This window comes from Micromys minutus (genome assembly GCF_963924665.1).
Source record: "Micromys minutus genome assembly, chromosome: 29".
NCBI classification, from domain to species: domain Eukaryota; kingdom Metazoa; phylum Chordata; class Mammalia; order Rodentia; family Muridae; genus Micromys; species Micromys minutus.
Genome location: NC_137964.1, coordinates 3,411,420 through 3,430,116, shown reverse-complemented (window position 1 = coordinate 3,430,116; position 18,697 = coordinate 3,411,420). Strand labels below are relative to the sequence as shown.

Genomic DNA, 18,697 nt, shown 5'->3' with positions numbered 1-18,697 from the left:
CATCGAGTCACGTGTCCTCAGTGGGTCCCAGGCCTAGCGCGTCCTCACACGCCGGCAATTCCTCAGAGCACCGCTTCCGGCGCTCCAACCTTCTCTTGCCCGTCCCTCCTCCTCGCGTCTACACCCGCCTGCACTGCTCCCGAAGCCGAGTCCTGAGAGAGGCGACGCAGCACCCGGTCCCTTGCCTCAGTTGCAGCCAGCTAGCGGACCTGGCGCGACCTCGGGAGTGCGCACGCGCGCCGTCCCAGAGCCGACGAGATTGCCGCTGAGCAGCGGTCAATCGTGAGCTCCCAGGCAGTTGCGTCACTCGGAGTCTGACCAATCAGCGCTGAGTTGATTATTGCTTCCGGCCCGCCCTCTAGCCTGAAGCCGGGGGAGGGCCGGACTCCAGCTAAAGCCTAGGAGTTCAGAAGCCTCCGCTTGGAACCCGCCCCGCCGGGCGTGGGCCCAGGGGTAAGTACGGCACCGTGTCCTCACTCATCGGTGACAGGGCCGTGGGGACTCCAGTCGGGGAGATTGAGGTGGCGCAGAGCAGAGGTGCCCTCAGTTTCCCGATCCCTCTCCTCCATTGGCTGCGTTAACTGGGACGAGAGGGAGAGGGACTGTACCTGTGTTCCCTGCTGCACACCTGCCGGGCACACCCCTATCCTACCCCTAAACTCCAGTCGGTGGACCGGCTTCAGAGCACGCCCCCACTGCAGCCTTAGGACCGCAGAGATTTGAAGAAGCCGGTCGCCGAGCCTGCATGATTTAGAGAAAGGGAGCGTCCAGGGGCCTGTCTGTAGCCCTTGACGTTGGGAGCAAATCTGCTTGCTTTAGGATTAGTGTAGGCAGATGGTCACGGCCCTACAGCTCCGACATATGCTCCTGGTGGCAGTGCAGGGGACCCACCTGTCGGCCAAGTGCTGGAACTGGATCAAAGCCAGGTGGCTTCCTGCTCAGATGGGGTTGGGCAGACTCTGTTTACTCTCCAGGAAGGGCCCCCACTCCTTTACAAGCTCTGCTATTTCCTGTCTTCTCTTTTAACCCTAATATGGCTCTGGAGTGGTCCCTGCTCTTGGCAGCCAGGAAGCAACTTTAATAGCCAATGCACAACAGACAGGGGTGAGGGTGTAATAGAAAAACCAGAAGCCTTTCAAGAGGCAGCCTGAAGACAGATTCTGGAGAAGTAAGCATTGTGAGGCTTCCTTGTGTTGTGTTGTGGCCTCAAGAGCATCTACTGCCCACTACTTGCCCTGGGCTGTTTTTTGTTTGTTTGTTTGTTTTGTTTTTGTTTTTTAATTTCTTTACATCTGTAGATGCACATGTGGAGGCCAGAGGTGAACCTGCACCGCTACCTTGGGTTTGTAAAGATGGGATTTCTCACTAGCCTGGGGATCACTGACTAGGCTAGTGACCAACCAGGGAACCCCAGGGCTCCACCTCTCCAGGATTATAATCAAGTGCCATTGTGGCTCACTTAAAACTATTTTGACATTTAGTGTATATATGTGCGTGTGTGCACGCATGCGTGCGATGGCTCACGTGTGGAAATCAGAAGGCAGCTTGCTGGAGTGGGTGCTCTCCTTCCATCAAGTGGATCCAGGGATCAAACTTAGCTTGTTCAGCTGGAGCGAGTGTCCTTACCTGATCAGCCATGTAGCTGACCATCCCCTCCAGCCCCAAACATACACGGTTTTTTTTAACATGGGTTAAACTTTGGTACCCTCCTTAAAGTTAAGCACTTTACCAACTAAGCCAGCTTCCCAGATTTCTTTGTGGGCTTTTTTGTTTGTTTGTTTTGTTTTTTGAGACAAGGACTTACTATATAGGCCAGTCTTGCCTGGACTCCGGAGCAGTCCTGCTTTAACCTTACAGGTGCTAAGATTTCAGGCACTTGCCCCTACATCAGGCTTTTGATCTCTGAAAGGAGTTGTGAATAAACTGACCCAGAATGGCAGGTGGCTTTTGTGGTGGTGAATCTTTCTAACCAAATGACCGAAGGGCCACATTACATTTGTTTTTAATGGTAAAGCAGAGGTTCTTAGAATATGTTCCCTTGTGTGAAACAAAGATGTCTCAGAATCCCTGAATCACAAGACCTCCACACACCCACTTCAAGAGTTCTGTGACCCAGTGACCCAAGCCAGGTTGCTTGGTGATCTCACAGGAAGTGGCGTGTGACAAGTCAGGGGACATCCTGTGGAGGCAAAAAGGAACTGTGCTTGGCCAAGGATGTTTACCCTGTATGGCCTTTAGCTCAGGTGTAACTGGTGCCACCTAGGAGGGAGTTTATAAACACAGTCCCCTCTCCACCCTGTCTCTGCAGGATTCTTCCCACTAACTGCCCAGAAGGTTCAATTATGTCTGAAGAAAATTACTGCTTAGTCATTTATCAGAAGAAAAGAGTTTCAAATACATCTTTACCTTTTGAGCTCAACCTTCAGGCACAACTTGACTTAATTGTTTTTACATTGAATTGTGACTTGTTTTTGGAGGAGACACTGAGACAGAATGTTACTACGAAGCCAGCCTCCACTGGCCTTCAGTCTGACCCCCTATATTTGCCTCTTTCATGCTTGGAACTCATGCGATGAATAAAAAGAAAAAAGAAAAAGAAGAAGGTTTATTATACATATGTGAGAGAACACAGCCAGAGATGTCAGGAAGAGTCCAGAGTAGACATGACCCTGAGCCATGAGGGGAAGGGAGAAAGAAGACAAAGGGAGAAAGGAGACAAGTGAATTGGGTTTAGCAGCCAGGAGGCCCGAAGGTACAATGAGGGTGGGTAAGCAAAATGGTTGGATTATATAGGGAAGTTTAGGGTAGAGGGTGGGATATGCCAGCCAGGAGGGAGGGCCCTGTCATACAGAGGGATTAAAGGATGCTGGGAGAACCCGGCAGCCAGTGTTGCTTTGATGTCTTTTTTTTTTTTTTTTTTTTTTTTTTTAAGATTTATTTTATTTATTTTATTTATCTGGGCATCAGATCCCATTACAGATGGTTCTGAGCCACCATGTGGCTGCGGGGATTTGAACTCAGGACCTCTGGAAGAGCAGTCAGTGCTCTTAACTACTGAGCCATCTCTCTCTCTAGCCCTTACTTTGAGATATTAAATAGGCACCTCAGCCATTTGTCTCGGGTTTAAAACCTAATGTTATCTATTTGTTTGCTTGTTTTTCCAAGACAAGGGGTTTCTTTGTGTAGCCCCGGAACTTACTCAGTAGACCAGACTGGCCCTGAATTCAGAGATCCACCTGCCTCAGCCTCCCATGTGCTGGGATTAAAATGTGTGCATCCCCACCGCTGGGTTATTTTCTTTTTAATTTTATTTATTAATAGTTTGTGTTTGTGTGTGCATGTACTAGTAGTCAGAAGACAACTCAACAAAGTTGTGGTTTTGGGAGGTTGAACTGAAATCACCAGCCTTATGTGGCAAAGGGCCTTTACCTGCTCAGCTATGTTACCCACCTCTGGCTTGATTTTTCTCCTCAAGAGATAGGAGCCTCGTGAGACAGTAGACAGATTGTAATCCCAGCATCAGGAAGGCTGAGGCAGAAAGACTATGGGGTCCAGGCCAGCTGGGGTCCTATAATGAGACCTCAACTCAAACATATAAACAGATCCTGAGATGAGGGATTAATGGTTGTATCTCGAGCGATGAAGTGAAATCAGGGGCAGTCACAGAGACCATGATGGATTCTGCAGTACTTAGTAAGTTCTGGGTTCGTGTTACCTCACTCGGGTCTTAGGAAGTAGGTCACTATTCCTTTCAGAGAGGATAGCTAGCTAGCTTTGGGGGAGGTTAGAAGCACCACCTGTAAGCTCAGGAAGTAGAATTAGGAGTTCAGGATCACCCTTTGTTACCAGTGTGGCTTGAGCTATGTGAGAAGCTGTCTCAGAATAACAAAAAAACAAACAAACAAAACAATGAAGAAAAAAAGTAATGGAGCCAGGCTCCAAATTCTGGTGCTGTGGAGTCTGGCAGCTAGCTCTAATACTCTTAGTCGCTGTGAATAGAGCAGAGGGGACCTAGCCCAGAGGAAGCAAGTGCTACTGGGCCCCAACTAAGGTCTCTAGACAGATACTTTTCAGGTGATCCCAGAAAACTCGTATCCTGATTCCTACTCCCCACGCCCCAAATGTGTGTGTGTGTGTGTGTGTGTGAGCGTGTGAGTGATAAAGAGAGAGACCCTGCAGTTGAAGAGGTCATTGGTTCTGAGGGAAAACTCCAACCACCCCAGGCCCCCCTAAAATCACACCATTCTGGTGGCCAGTCTCCCTCCTGGAGTCTCTCTCTACTTCAGATCATGGATTTTCCCTAAAATTTGGCCCTGCTTGCCCTGGCTTCCTTTACAGCCCGAGCTCTTTGTGTTTGTCAGACTCACTAGGTTCCAAGAATGGGCTAGTTCTGCCTGAGGCAGATGGCCCTATTTTCAGATCTGTTCCATCTCCAGTCCTCCGCACACTGTCGGTGCCTTCTGGAGCGTCCCCGTGCCTACGGCAGACAGCAAGAGTAGGGCTCCCTGGCACAGCCTTGAGGTCCCTAAAGGAACTTACCTGTTTTCCCAGTAGCCCTCTGGCTAGACTGAGACCGGTTTTCATGTAGCCTAGGAGGGCCCTTAAGTCTACCTCCTGAGTGCTGGCATTGCAGGCTAGAGCCAGCACACCTAGTCTGTGGTACATGCTAGGCAGCACCACATAAACCATACTTGGAAAGTGGGGGCGGGAACATCAAGCTCATCCTAGCTACACAGAAAATTTGAGACCAGCCTGGGATACACGAGGCCTTGTCTCAAATTAAAACAGTCAAAGCATCCCCGTAATGAGAATGAAGAAGAGGCAAAAAAGAAACCCAAACTGGAAGATACATATTGCTTCTGGTTGCTATGGTGACTGCTACCTTAGGCCCTCATTTTGTCATGTGTGTCCCGATATCATCATCACACGGGGTTCTCAAGATGTCCCTGGTCCAGAGACTATGACCCTGAGACCTTTTCTCTTATCCCTTGACTTTCCCACAGCACTGCGGCCATGCCCACCTCTGTGCTGTGGGCCGTGGACCTCTTTGGGAGAGTGTATACCCTGTCCACGGCTGGTCAGTACTGGGAGCTTTGCAAGGATGTCCAGTTGGAGTTCAAGCGGGTCAGTGCGGCCACTCAGTGCTGCTGGGGCATCGCCTGCGACAACCAGGTCTACTTGTATGTGTGCTCCAGTGACGTACCCATCCGCCACCGAGAGGAGGCCTATGAGAATCAGGTAGTGCTGGCTTGTGCGTGTGTGGAATTGCGGAGGTGGTCAACAGTATTAACTGCAGTGAGCTGAGGAGTGAATTGGGGTGCTGGTCTCCCCCACACCCCATAATCCACTTCATTATTTAAGATCTAAGTTGCGCAGGAAATGGTAGCACACTCCTGCAATCCCAGCTGTGGCAAGACAAGAGAATCATGAGTTCAAGGCTGATTTGGACTGTGTAGCTAGGCACTCCCTCAAAAGGGGATTGGGAGGAGGAGGAGATAGGGATTTGGTTCAGCTGGTTGAGTACTTGCCTTGCATGCATGGTGCCTCTGCAAGCCCCAGAAGTACATCAAATGAGTGAACATAGCACTGGATACTTATAATCCAGAAGTTCAAGGTCATCTACATAGTAGATTCAAGGCTAGCCTGGGCTATATTCACTCCTATCTTTTTTTTTTTTTTTAACAAACGTGGTTTTATTTATTTTTTAATACTTATGTATATGAATACATAATAGCTGTCTTCAGACATACCAGAAGAGGGCATCGGATCCCATTACAGATGGTTGTGAGCCACCATGTGGTTGCTGGGAATTGAACTCAGGACCTCTGGAAGAGCAGCTAGTGCTCTTAACCTCTGAGCCATCTCTCTAGCCCATTAACTCCTATCTTAAAAAAGCAAAAACAAAACAAAACCAAAAAAAAAAACTCTACATTTTTGGGTCTGGGAGTATGGCTCAGTGGTAGAGTACCTGTCTAACATGTATGAAGCTCTGGATTCAAACTTCCAACACTGAAATAAATAAATAAATAAATAAATAAATAAATAAATAAATTAATTAATAATCAACCCCAAGTTTTACAGTATCCAGGGTCTTTGCAGCTGGAGTCCTTGGTTGTGTTTTTGACCCTTTGACCTGGAAATCTATCTGGGTGCGCATGACAGTTGGGTTTTGCGGTTCTCAGAAGCCCAGGATGGGTGGCACCTATCCTGTGTCCTCTAAGCCCTGTGGTGGTTGGTGGGTGGGTGCGCCACTCTGTGGGGCCTTGTGGCTTTTCCTGAAGAGAATGTCCAAGGACCCACATCCCACATAGGCTTTTCCTTGTCTGCCATCCTGGAGATGAGCTAGTGGGCCGCTGAGGCCTGGTGAGTCTTGTCCTCTTGGGTCTGCTCTCATCTGACTCACTCCTAAGACCATCTCTGTGTCCCCTGGCCTCAGCGTTGGAACCCCATGGGAGGCTTCTGTGAGAAGCTCCTGCCAAGTGACCGCTGGCCATGGAGTGACGTGAGTGGGCTCCAGCATCGGCCACTGGATGGGGTAGCACTGCCTTCGCCACACTGGGAATGGGAGTCAGACTGGTACGTGGATGAGAATTTTGGAGGGGAGCCCACCGAGAAAGGGGTAGGTGAACTCAGTACCCTCCATGGCTGCCTGTGGGGCTCAGCTTGTTGCCTAGTGCTACCCTCCCCATTGGTGTCCAACCCCCGCTTGCTACTGGATTGAATTCCATCCTTCCCCCTCCTCTCTCCGTTCCTCACCTTCCCAGCTCCTCAAATTCCACCACCTCCCCACCAAGACATACGAGGCTACCACCTTGTTATTTCAGGGATGGACATACGCTATGGACTTCCCTGCCACCTACACTAAAGACAAGAAATGGAATTCATGCGTGCGAAGGCGGAAGTGGATCCGGTATAGGAGATACAAATCCCGGGACACCTGGGCCAAGGTCTTTCGGCTTAAATGTGGCATGGGGGCGGAGCGTGGAGTGGGGTGGAGCATGGGGTGGGATGGGGGTGGAGCTTGGAGTGGGGCGAGGCATGGGGTGGGATGGGGGCGGAGCTTGGAGTGGGGTGGAGCATGGGGTGGGATGGGGGCGGAGCTTGGAGTGGGGCGAGGCATGGGGTGGGATGTGGGGCGGGGCATGGGGTAGGGCATGGAGTTCTGGATAGAAGCCCCACAGGATGGACATCCTTATCCCCCAGGGCAGAAGGGGACACCATACCTACTCTGGGACCTGACCTTTGACTTGTTTGCTGCCACAGATCCTTGTAATGAGTCCTACAAGTTCCCTCAGTTAAGAGATGGCCACATAGGGGCCAAAGTTAGCACAGAACTTGTTTTTTCTTAGGCTTCCCCTCCTCTGCTTAGTGGTGTCCCCATGACCCTATTCAAAAGCAGTGACTCTGGCTGGGGTCTGATGAGGGGACAGAACAGAGAGGATCTGCGGCCAGAGACGCACAGGGCTGCAGTCTGTGGCTGCCTTCTTGAAGTCAGGCAGCTTCGGTGATGCTGAGGGTGGAAGGACTGTCTTTCTGATAGGGGAGGGAGAGTGACGCATGGCAGCCCACTAGGTATGACAGCCATTGCTTCTCATCCCTTTATTTCAGATACCCTCAAAGGATGACCCCAAGGAGCTCCCTGACCCCTTCAATGACCTGTCTGTGGGAGGGTGGGAGATCACAGAGGAACCTGTGGGCCGCCTGTCAGTGTGGGCTGTATCCCTGCAGGGAAAGGTAAGTCTATGCCACCACTGCCCACCACCATCATCATCACTACCCCTTGCCCAAGATATCATATGGTGAAGGAGGCCAGGCACAGGCTGGAGTGGTGGGAGTCTCCAAGGTGGAAGAAGAGAGCTAATTGTTTCTTGTCCCTGGAGATGGGACTTCCTGGACAGGCAGAAAGTTAGCAGACTCTACAATACCTGCCTTGGAAGCCTTGGGACCTGTTCGTCCTCCTAGTCTACTTCAGGCTCAGATGCATTAATGCTGTCTCTTTGGACAGATTCTGAGCTCCCTACCAACTCCTTCCATTGTCTAGGAACACCGTGGAGGTGTGGGTGGCTGACAGGTAGATAGATTGATGGTGTATATCTAGATGGATGATGGTGGGTATACAGATGGATAGATGGGTGGGTGGATTGATGGGTGGGTGGATGGATGGATGGGTGGTTGGGTGGATGGATGGATGAGTTGTGGGTGGGTAGATGAGTGGGTGGGTAGGTGGGTGGATGGATGGGTGAGTGGGTGGGTAAATGGATGAGTGGGTGGGTGGGTGGATGGATGGGTGGTTGGATGGCTGGATTGATGGGTGGGTGGATGGATGGGTGGATGAATGGGTGGGTGGATTGATGGATGAGTGGATGGATGGATGGATGGATGGGTAGGTGGATTGATGGGTGGGTGGATGGATGGATAGGTGGGTGGATGGATGGATAAATGAATGGATAGATGTTTGGGTGGTGGGTATATAAATGGGTGAATGATAGACAGGTGCATATTTAGAGAGAAATCTTTTTCTACAAAGTTGGTTTAAAAAGCCAAGCTTAGATGGCAACCAGAACAAAGATGGTCCCATGTATAGGGGTCTGATGCCTTCTACATGATTTTAGCTCTTATTTTATGATTGTTCAGTGATTTCTGCATTAGTCACATTAACCACAAGTCTCCACTGTCTTTGGAACAGCCAAAGCAGATTATTTTTTAGCTGGCTTACCTTTGGCTGGGGTCAGGCTCGCTCAGGTTTAAGTTAACCACAATCACTTCCTCTCTGCCTTGATGGAGTGTGGGCTGGAAAGGATCTGATCAGGGTGAGAGGGCTAGCCTCAAACACCTGGATGCAAAGTAGGGAAGGTCCACAGAGCTGTGTTTGTCCTCCGTGAGTATGAGCTGTGAGCCAGTATCTCCCAGCACCACTGCTGTGCTCCAGAAAGAAGAGGCTTATTCTGGAAACTGCTTCGTTAGTGGGCACGTCCTGGAGGACCCATCATAAGGGTAGTAGACAAGACCAGAGAAGTCCAGGTCTATAGTGTGAAGACGGCTCTCAGGAACCATCTTTCCCTAACTCCTCTACCTGAAATCAAGCAGTTGCATGCGCTGTCAATCATGTACACCACACGCATGCACACACACAAGACTACTTTGAGATTCCATCTCACCAGAGTCAGAACGGCTGTCATCAAGAAAATAGTGGACAACAAACGGCGAAGATGTGGGGAAAGAGGAATTCTATTGTTAAGTTGAAACTATTCCGGTTACGGAGCAAAGGAAGTGGACATTTTAGATGTTGGCTTCTCCCGCTTAAACCAAGACCCCACCTTCCCTTGTTGACCGGTGCCCTGGGAGCACATTGCCACTAGGGGGCACAGGTTTCATGGACGGCCGAGGGCTGTGGAGCGCCTCATACTGACATTGGAATCTGCTTGTAGTTGTTTTCACAGGCAGCTGAAGCAATAGGTCTGTCTCCCTCGGCCCCACCAAAATCCAGGCATGTCCTCACTGTGTGTGTGTGTGTGTGTGTGTGTGTGGTGTGTGTGTGGGTGTGTGTGTGTGTGTGTGTGTGTGTGTGGTGTGTGTGTGGGTGTGTGTGTGTGTGTGTGTGTGAAGGGAGGTCTCCGTAGTGAAGGTATGTAAATGTCAGAGATGCCTATGTGAAAGTCAGATTTGGTGATGTGACTACCACACTTTCTTTCCCCCTTCTAGGTGTGGTACCGAGAGGACGTTAGCCATCCCAATCCAGAAGGTTCCTCCTGGTGTCTTGTGGATACCCCAGGGGAGGTGGTCCAGATCAGCTGTGGGCCCCACGACCTTATATGGGCCACCCTCTGGGAGGGGCAGGCCCTGGTCAGAGAAGGAATCTGCAGGAACAACCCAAAAGGTAGCCAGCCTGGTAATAGGAAGTGGGGTGCTTGCTCTCCAGAATCTTGGCTGATGGCGGCTGCCTGGGTTTCTTTGGGGACTGGCAGGAAGTTCCTGGTCCATTGTGGAGCCTCCTGGGTCTGAAAATGGTATCATGCACGTCTCCGCGGGAGCCAGCGTGGTCTGGGCCATCACAAAGGACCGCAAAGTAAGAGCTGGGGTGGGTAGTAGGTGTCCTCGTGAGGGTCATCGAAACCCATTAGTATAAGTCCTTGGAGTTTATCTTTCTTCTTGAGATGGTATCCTAACCTTGGTATGTGGCAGAGGCTGGCCTTACCCTTCTGACCCTCCCGCTCAGATTACAGGCACATGCCACCATGCCTAATTGATGGAGTGCTGGGGACCAAATCTTGGGCTTCATGCCTGTCAATAACTCCCCAGCCCTACTGAAACCATCCTGAAGGGTACCTCAGGATATACCCTCACACCCCTGGACTGAAATGCTCAACAACCATGTTTATTATTTCATAGGCCAGACATTTCAGATAATCAAAAGGCAGTATGCCAGTCACCTCAGCCAATTAAATGCTTCTGTCCTTTGTCATGTGTGTCCTGTCGAAGGCAGGTTCAGTCAGGTGAACTCATTTTTATATGCTTTTGTGAAGTTTGTCTGTCTTTCTATCATCTTGCTGTCTGGTGCGGTACTGGGGGGAAGGAAGCTAGAGCCTTGTACATCAGAGGTTCATTCTAACTATACTTAGGGTCCGTCCTATCAACTCAGTACCTGAAAAGGGTTTTCTACAGTGAGCCAGTGAGATGATGTAGTGGGTAGGTAAAGTTGCCTGCCAGTAACAATCTGACAACCTGAGTTCAGTGCCTGGGACACACGGTGGAAGGAAAAAACCAACCCCCACAGGTTGTCTTCTGACTTCCTCATGCAAGCTATGGCACTTGACCCCCTCAATACCCCCCCCCAGAAATGCCAACATATAAGTCAAGATACAATGAAAAGGACTTCCTCAGATTGGAAGATGGCTTAGTTGATAAAACACTTTGTCTTATGATCCCGAGGACCTGACTTCCAACCCTGGAACCAATGTAAAAGTTCTGGGCATGCTGGTGTGTGCATGTAATCCCAGGGCTGGGGAGCTGGGAGCCGGCGGATCTGTAGAGGTTGCAGGCCAGCCAGCCTTGCAGGTTCTAGGCTAGTGGGAGACCCAGTCTCAAAACAACAAGGTGGACGCATGCGCACACATACACACCCAACACATGCACACACATGCCCATACTTCTGTCTCCAACAATCTCCAGGGATGCCTGCTTCTTTCTGATTTTCCAGGTGTGGTTCCGGAGGGGTGTCAACTCTCACAACCCCTGTGGCACCAGCTGGATCGAGATGGTTGGAGAGATGACCATGGTGAACGTGGGGCTGAATGACCAGGTAGATGTACACATGGTTCACAGGACTCACAATACAAGTTGACTACCTGCTGTCCCTCTCCCCACTCCCCTGCTTGCCTACAGGAACAGTGAGGGCCCTGGGGGTGCACGGGGCTGGCATTCCAGAATTCAGGAACCTTGGCTCAGTTACTTCACCAAGGACCCTCCAGGGCTGTCAGCCGTAAAGAAGGGTGTGGTACAGGAAGGCAGCATTGAAAATCGTCAGAGGGAAGGGAGGATCGTTACCTGATACAACTGGGTTATTTCCCTTTGACTCTGTGATACCGTGTTCTTTCCATGGGCATCATCTGTACAGTTGGACAGTGTGGACTCTAAAACATAGTGAGGTTTGGAGAGACGGCTCAGTGGTCAAGACCAATGGCTGCTCTTCTAGTGGACCCAAGTTCGAGTCCCAGCACCATGTTTCTCACAACTGTCTATAACTCCAGTTCTAGGGGACCCAACAATCTTTTCTGACTCTGTTGGCTGGGGGAGGGGAGCTGCCTCCTCCTGCCTTGGGTTTCTACAATCATCTACTATCCCCCAGCAGCCTGTCGGGTCCTGACACACTCTCATGCATGTACCCATAGCATGATAAAGAGAGCTCTGCCTGCATTTGCACACCTGTCCTACGGCCCTGTAGAGCACTCTACGACCCTCTGCTCTTCTCCAGCACCTGTGGGAGGGGCAGGAGTCCAAGTGTGAACTTAGCTGCCTCTAAGTAGCACCCTGTTTGTTCTAGGTCTGGGGTATCAACTGTGAGGACCGAGCCGTGTACTTCCGGCAGGGTGTTACTCCCAGTGAGCTCAGTGGGAAGACATGGAAGGCCATCACCGTGGGCCGAGAAAGTGACCGGTCACACTCTGGCAGCTCATCCAGTCTCCTCAGGTGACACAAAGCAGCAGAGAATAGAGGAGTTAGGTGGGACAGACTGTGTGTAACCTCATAGGTTGTGGGGTCCAGACCAGCTTGAACTGCATAGTGAGACTTTGTCCCAACAAAAGTGAAAAAGGAAAGAAAAGCACTTTGTGACTAGGCATTCTACAGAGATGATTGTCTTCATCGCTGTGATAAAGGCATCCTTACCAGAAGCAGTTTGGGAGAAGAAAGGATTTATTTCACCCTGGGAGTTGCGGTCCATCATTTAGGGAAGCCGAGACCGGAGAATGAAGGCAGACCTGTTTGGTGGTCCATGCATTGAGGGTATTACCTCTGATCAAAGACGTTCCCGCATGAAGTTCTGGGGTCCATCCTCAACACCACATGACTGGGTATGGCCGTACACACCTATACCCCCAGCATTTGGAAGACGGAGGCAGGAGGATCAGGAGTTTAAGGTTATCCATAGTTATATAATGAGTTTGAGACTCTGGGGTACATGAAGCCCTGACTCACAAACAAAACAGAAAAGTACTTCAGTGGAATGTGGTGATACATGCCTGTAGTCCTGGCACCTGGGATTACTATAAATTCAAGGGTAGCCTGGGCTACAGGGTGAGTCCCAGGCCACATGGAATATAGCCTGTCTTCGTACTGGAGGATGGCCTTGAACTCCTGCCTCTACCTCCACACTGAGAAGACGTGTGTGCACCATCACAGCCAGGCTTCCCCCACTCTAGGCAACCATGTCACCAGTTGAGCTGTACCCCAGCCCATCTAACAGCCACAGATACACACACCTCTGCCCTCTGGGATGTGATGGAGTCTTTCAGCCCCCTGGGAAGCAGAGCCCATGTGTGCTGTACAGGAATAGTAGACAAGAGCCCAGTGAGCTTGTGGCGTGCCTGAATTCACACATTCACAGCGGCTAAACACATCTTCCACGAGGAAGTGAGGGTTTGTCTTGTTTTTGTCCCCAGTGCCGGCTGTTTCTTCGGTGACGAGGTGAGGGGCAGTGGTACAGACTCTGCACCCAGTGATACCGATGCCTCCTCAGATGTTGAGAGACAGGGCCCCGAACAGCCTCTCCCCAAAGAATCTTTGGACAGTTCCAGGAACCTTAAAGGGAGCTTGTCCAAGGACCATGAGACCAGCAGGAATGCTGAGGGCGCCACGGAGGACACCCGTCTCTCTGAGGGCAGAGAAAAGGCTCCTGAGACCTCTAGTTCTGATAAATGCCATGGCCCAGACTCCGCACCAGCTGAGCTGCCCTGGACCAATATTGACCTTAAGGAGCCTAAGAAGGTGTCTAGCCAGCCAGCTGCCGGCTTTCCTGAGACTGCGGGCCTCTCCTCCCTGGGGCTCTTCCCGACTGGCATGGAAGAGCCCTATGGGGCAGATGATCATCCTCTGTGGGCCTGGGTGTCTGGAGGCGGATGTGCAGTGGAGGCGGGCTCTCCTCTCAAGTGGTTCACTGTCCAGTCAGGTAAGAGAACTCATGTCACTGGGTGCATTCAGAGTGTTCCTGTGACTGTCTGTGGGTGCATGGTATATAGCTGAGGCTGAAGAGAGCAGCCTGAAGGCTCTGGTGCCCAGCAACCTTAATAAGACCTTGGGCCAATCTTTGCTCAAGGGAAGAAGGTTCACAGAACAGTTTGTAGGTTGGAACTTTCTAGCAAGAATGGGTGGATTGGGACTGGGGAGATGTCTCCATGGGTAAACCGCTTGCATGCAAGCAGAGGACCTGAGTTCAGATCACTAGAACCCACATAAAAGCGGGGTGTGACAGACAGTATGTATCTTTAACTGCAGTGCGGGGCGGGGGGGGGAGGGGCTCACTGGCCATGCAGCTAAAATGTTGAGCTTTCGGGCTTAGCAAGAGATCCTGTCTTAAAAACAAAAACAAAAAGCAAAACAAAAAAAACAGGTGGAGACACAGAATGATTGAGAAGAGATTTCCCACCATTCACACAAACACAAAAAGAAGGGAGGAGAGAAAATTTAAAACAGACTGACTTGGAGATTATTACAGTTCCTGTCTCACTGCTGAGACAAAATACCTGCGGAGAAGCGTTTGGGACGGCGGGCTCATGTTGGCTTGCAGTTTAAGGACTCAGTCCGTCATGGTGGCAGGGGTAACACCACATCCACAGTCACACTGGGGCGAAGACTGGATCAGCTCACATACTCCTTGTTTAGGCTGGGGCCCCAGCCCATGTCACGGGGCCGCCCACCTCAGTTAACCCAATCTAGAAACTCCTTCACTGGGTCCAGATCTCATCATGTCAACGCCATCACAGGGTCTGGGGTGTGGGCAGCCATGCTAGCTTCTTGTCCAGCTGCAGGCAGATAGCACCTGGCCTAAGGCTCTGTCGTCTTGCAGGCCTGTCCCCCTCGGTGCAGACATTGTCCCTGTCCATCACACCCGCCCAGACCGCTGCCTGGAGGAAACAGATCTTCCAGCAGCTCACAGAGCGAACCAAGAGAGAGCTGGAGAGCTTCAGGCACTATGAGCAGGCCGTGGAGCAGGTAGGCCCGCTTGTTTGTTTGTTTGTTTGGAGTTTTTTCTTTGGGGATAGGGTCTCACTGTCCCTGAGCCAGCCTTGAACTTACTCATAGCCCAGGTTAACTTCATACTGGTCATCTAGCTGCTTCAGCCTCCTTAGTGCTGGGGTGACAGGACTCACCATTTCAGCTGGTTCCTGCCAGTTGAGTGATGGCTCGCTGTCTGCCAGCCCTGTGGTGGGGAGGTAAGAGCAGACACTGGCCCCACATGCTCAGCGGGGCTTCCAGAGCCCAGGGCAGATCCAAGGATAAGGGGTCAAGTTGGTGGCTTACTCCTCTATCCTGAAGGAGTTTTCGCAGGACCCCACCACCTTCAGGACACCATATGGGCTCTGGGAATCCAGACTCCTCAAAGGGAGGTGGGCAGGGAAGGGAAAGGCTAAACATGTCTACTGTATGTCCCCACACCTCCATTCCTGTGATGGCCCATCCTGACGCCCTCTTAACAGGGTTTAGACTCAGTGAGTTTCTATATCGGGTTAATTGAAGTGGGCATCTTCCAGGAACCTAAGCACGCAGCTCTGCTATTTTGATGAACGGATCAGGATGGACTGATACACAGTCACCGCCCACCCCAAGGGTCACCATGCTTGTCATACCTCACACTCTTGGACGCCACAGTCAGGCGAGGGAAAGAGAAAGTAAACAGAACACACAATTGGTTTTCTTTAGAAGTCTTAGCCTAGCTTGGTCTACAGGCTTCTATCCTGTGTCTCAAGTGGGCCTGTGCTCTCAGACAGCCCGAGACTCGGAGAGCCAGCTTTGACTCACTCTCTGACTTTGGGCCAGGTGTGACCCCTTCCTTGAGCCTCAGTTTTCGTATCCAGAACATGGGCTAATGATGCTTACACCTGAGGAATTAGTAATACAGCTCCATCTCTGGCTCCATCTAGCGTCCTGTTGCAGCACTGACGTCATTAATGGATGAGGGGAAGCTGGGAGGGTGAGGAACCAAGGGCTAGAATAGCTCTTGGGCTCCAGGAGGGAGCTGTCTGTGACCTTTCCCCTCTGTCCTTGGTTGTCCTGGTTGTCCATGCCACAGTCAGTGTGGGTGAAGACGGGGGCTCTGCAGTGGTGGTGCGACTGGAAGCCCCACAAGTGGGTGGACGTCCGTGTGGCCCTGGAGCAGTTCACAGGGCATGACGGAGCCCGAGACAGCATCCTCTTCATCTATTATGTGGTCCATGAGGAAAAGAAGGTACAGGGTGGGAAGCACTTGTCTGGGGAGGAGGGTCATCAAGGAATGGTTTCTCAGAGAGTAGGCCCTTGAGGTGCTTGCTTCAGAATTTGCCCTCGTTGGCAAAGCCCACTGTGGGCACGAGCACAGCTTCCTTTTTTTGTTTTTAAGATTTATTTATTTTATGTATATAAGTACACTGTCTCTGTGTTCAGACACACCAGAAGAGGGCATCAGATCCCATTACAGATGGTTGTGAGCCACCATGTGGTTGCTGGGATTGGAACTCGGGACCTCTGGAAGAGCAGTCAGTGCTCTTAACCACTGAGCCATCTCTGCAGCCTTCCGTCTTTCCCTTTTTTAAAAATCTATTTTCCTAGTCCTTTTTATTTTGAGACAGAGCCTCATTAAGTTAACTAACCTGGTTTGGAACTCACCATGTAGCCCAGGATGGCCTTGAACTCACATTTTCCTACATCATTGGCCCAGGTGCTGGGTCACAGTTTTTTTGGTTGTTTGGTTTGAGTTTTGGTTTTGGGGGGGTTTGATTTTGTTTTGTTTTGTTTTTCTGAGACAGGGTCTCTCTGTATAGCTCTGGCTGTCCCGGAGGTCGCTCTGTAGACCGGGCGGGTCACATATTTGAATCACTCTTGGCCAGACGTTAGCCTTTGAGAGAAAGCTAGAGATTGGGGAGATGAATGCTAGCCTCACTTGTTGATGTGTGCCAAGCAGTCAGCTCCCAAAAGCGTTTTTTATTTTTAGGAAGGGCAGGTGGGAGGCAGACTCTCATGCACCACCGTGCCTGGCTGGGGCTGGGGCTTGAACTCAGGGCTTTGCGAACGCTAGACAGCCTTATCTTCAGCCCTAAAGCATTTGTTCATCGTGTGGCTTCAGCACTGGCGCTTGGGTCATGAGGCCCAGGGAGGAGGAGATCTAGCTGAGGGTACCTCACCCCGGATGACAGCCACACTGTGTGCCCCTATCCAAACAGTACCTACACGTGTTCCTGAATGAGGTGACTGTGCTTGTCCCCGTGCTTAATGAAGCCAAGCATTCCTTTGCCCTCTACACCCCTGAGAGGACAAGACAGAGGTGGCCCGTACGCCTGGCGGCTGCCACAGAACAAGACATGAATGACTGGGTGAGTGGCTGGGGGTCCTCGAGGGCTTAGTGAGAAGAGACCACCCAGGCCTCAGTCTGCCCAGCGGTGACCAGATATGTACTTGTGCCAGCTCTCCCTGCTCAGCCTGTCTTGCTGCGAGAGCCGAAAGGTCCATGGACGCCCGTCCCTACAAGCCATCTGGTCTGTCACTTGCAAGGGTGACATCTTTGTGAGCGAACCCAGCCCAGCCCTGGAAGCCTGTGAGCTCCTGCTGCCCTGCGACCAGATGTGAGTGGGCTGCCCCATCCCCCACCAGCCCAGACCCCAGAGCTTGCGTTTCTGAAAGGGGGTCCCCTAGCAGGACCTTGAAACCCACTGGGCCTGTTCAAGGCTGAGCTTTGGAGATCAGCAGTGTCAGATCTGGACTAGGGGCTCAGTCCCTTTCAGTTCTGTTGAGACCTTGCAGTGTGTGGGCCCTGGAGGCAGAGAGGAGGAGAAGCGTGGAGTGTGTATTAAGGGTGGAAGCCTGGGGAATAGAATAATGACAAGCTCATGGGAGAGAGGGGATGGGTACCCATTGCCTTTGGATATGGGGATCCTGGAGCCAGAGTTCCTCTGTTGGGACATTAAAGCCATGAGGGGGGGTCTGAGTAGTTCCATTGTTAGTGTTTGCCTAAAACATAGGAACGTTTGGGTTCATCCCCTAGTACCCCAGAAACTGAGTGAGTTTGAGGACAGCCTGGGACCAGTGAGACATGATATAAGACATTCTAAAGGGACAGGTAGGAGCTCTGAGGAGGAAGAGGATGGGCGAGGATTCCCAGGGAAGCCTGGACACCCTTATAAGTGATCACAGTCCAACTCAGACTCATAGTCTGAAGTGTCCCATGGGTGGCCGTGTACACTCTCACCTCCTGGTGGCAGAGCTTACAGAAAGTCAACCGAGTCTCCTGCTTAGGAGGTGGCTGTCCCTAGGTAGCCTCCCTGGGATGGCTTGGGAGCCAGCTGGCCATGCTGTCGCTTGCACAGGGGATTAAATGGCACGTTCCCTGCTGTGTGCCTTGACATTTAAGCCTGGCTGCACCTAGCACACTGTGACCAATCCCGACTTCACTTTCCAGCTCTGAGACGGGAGCATTGTGGATTAGACTGTTGTTCTGCCCCATGGACAGTGTGGCCCAGGGGTGAGGGGAACAAACTCTTAGGGACACCCCGCCTCTTGTATACCACTTCATCCCCACTAGAATTAGTTGACTCAAACAGGAGCCAAGTGGGTTGTGCGCTCTACTGCCTTGGAGGTCTCAGACGTGTAGTATTTGGCCAAGTGAGGTCTAACACCCATCTACAGGATGGTTGACTGAGGGGCTTTTATCATCCCTGCAGGTTCTGGCGACAGATGGGAGGCCACTTACGGATCATAGAGGCCAACAGCCGAGGTGTGGTATGGGGCATTGGCTACGATCACACGGCATGGGTGTACACGGGCGGTTACGGCGGAGGTTGCTTCCAAGGTGAGGTGGCTCTGAGCACCTGAGGTTGGCCAGATGAACTCCCAGAAGCCTGTGGGCATAGCCTCCCCTAATTCCCATCTGGCTACCCTTCCCAGTGCCTAGGGCTGCTGTCCCAGCACCGACACGTAACAGCGGGCTGACAGGTGACCTTTACCACTGCCAGCC

The 18,697-nt window shown here is 51.5% G+C and overlaps 1 protein-coding gene across 1 annotated transcript in view; it reads left to right on the top strand.

The window, feature by feature from the left end:
* The first annotated feature begins 351 nt into the window (after positions 1-351).
* Positions 352-18,697, top strand: part of TECPR1 (tectonin beta-propeller repeat containing 1) — a 28,379-nt gene continuing 10,033 nt past the window's right edge. Inside the window, exons 1-15 of the mRNA XM_080941115.1 lie at positions 352-453; positions 5,004-5,238; positions 6,437-6,619; positions 6,825-6,947; positions 7,609-7,734; positions 9,703-9,877; positions 9,966-10,066; positions 11,198-11,299; positions 12,041-12,186; positions 13,158-13,663; positions 14,561-14,706; positions 15,785-15,940; positions 16,911-17,060; positions 17,152-17,309; positions 18,405-18,532. Of these exons, the coding sequence (XP_080797241.1) occupies positions 5,014-5,238; positions 6,437-6,619; positions 6,825-6,947; positions 7,609-7,734; positions 9,703-9,877; positions 9,966-10,066; positions 11,198-11,299; positions 12,041-12,186; positions 13,158-13,663; positions 14,561-14,706; positions 15,785-15,940; positions 16,911-17,060; positions 17,152-17,309; positions 18,405-18,532 (2,425 nt within the window). The 5' untranslated portion in view covers positions 352-453; positions 5,004-5,013. The remainder of the gene's footprint in view (positions 454-5,003; positions 5,239-6,436; positions 6,620-6,824; positions 6,948-7,608; positions 7,735-9,702; positions 9,878-9,965; positions 10,067-11,197; positions 11,300-12,040; positions 12,187-13,157; positions 13,664-14,560; positions 14,707-15,784; positions 15,941-16,910; positions 17,061-17,151; positions 17,310-18,404; positions 18,533-18,697) is intronic.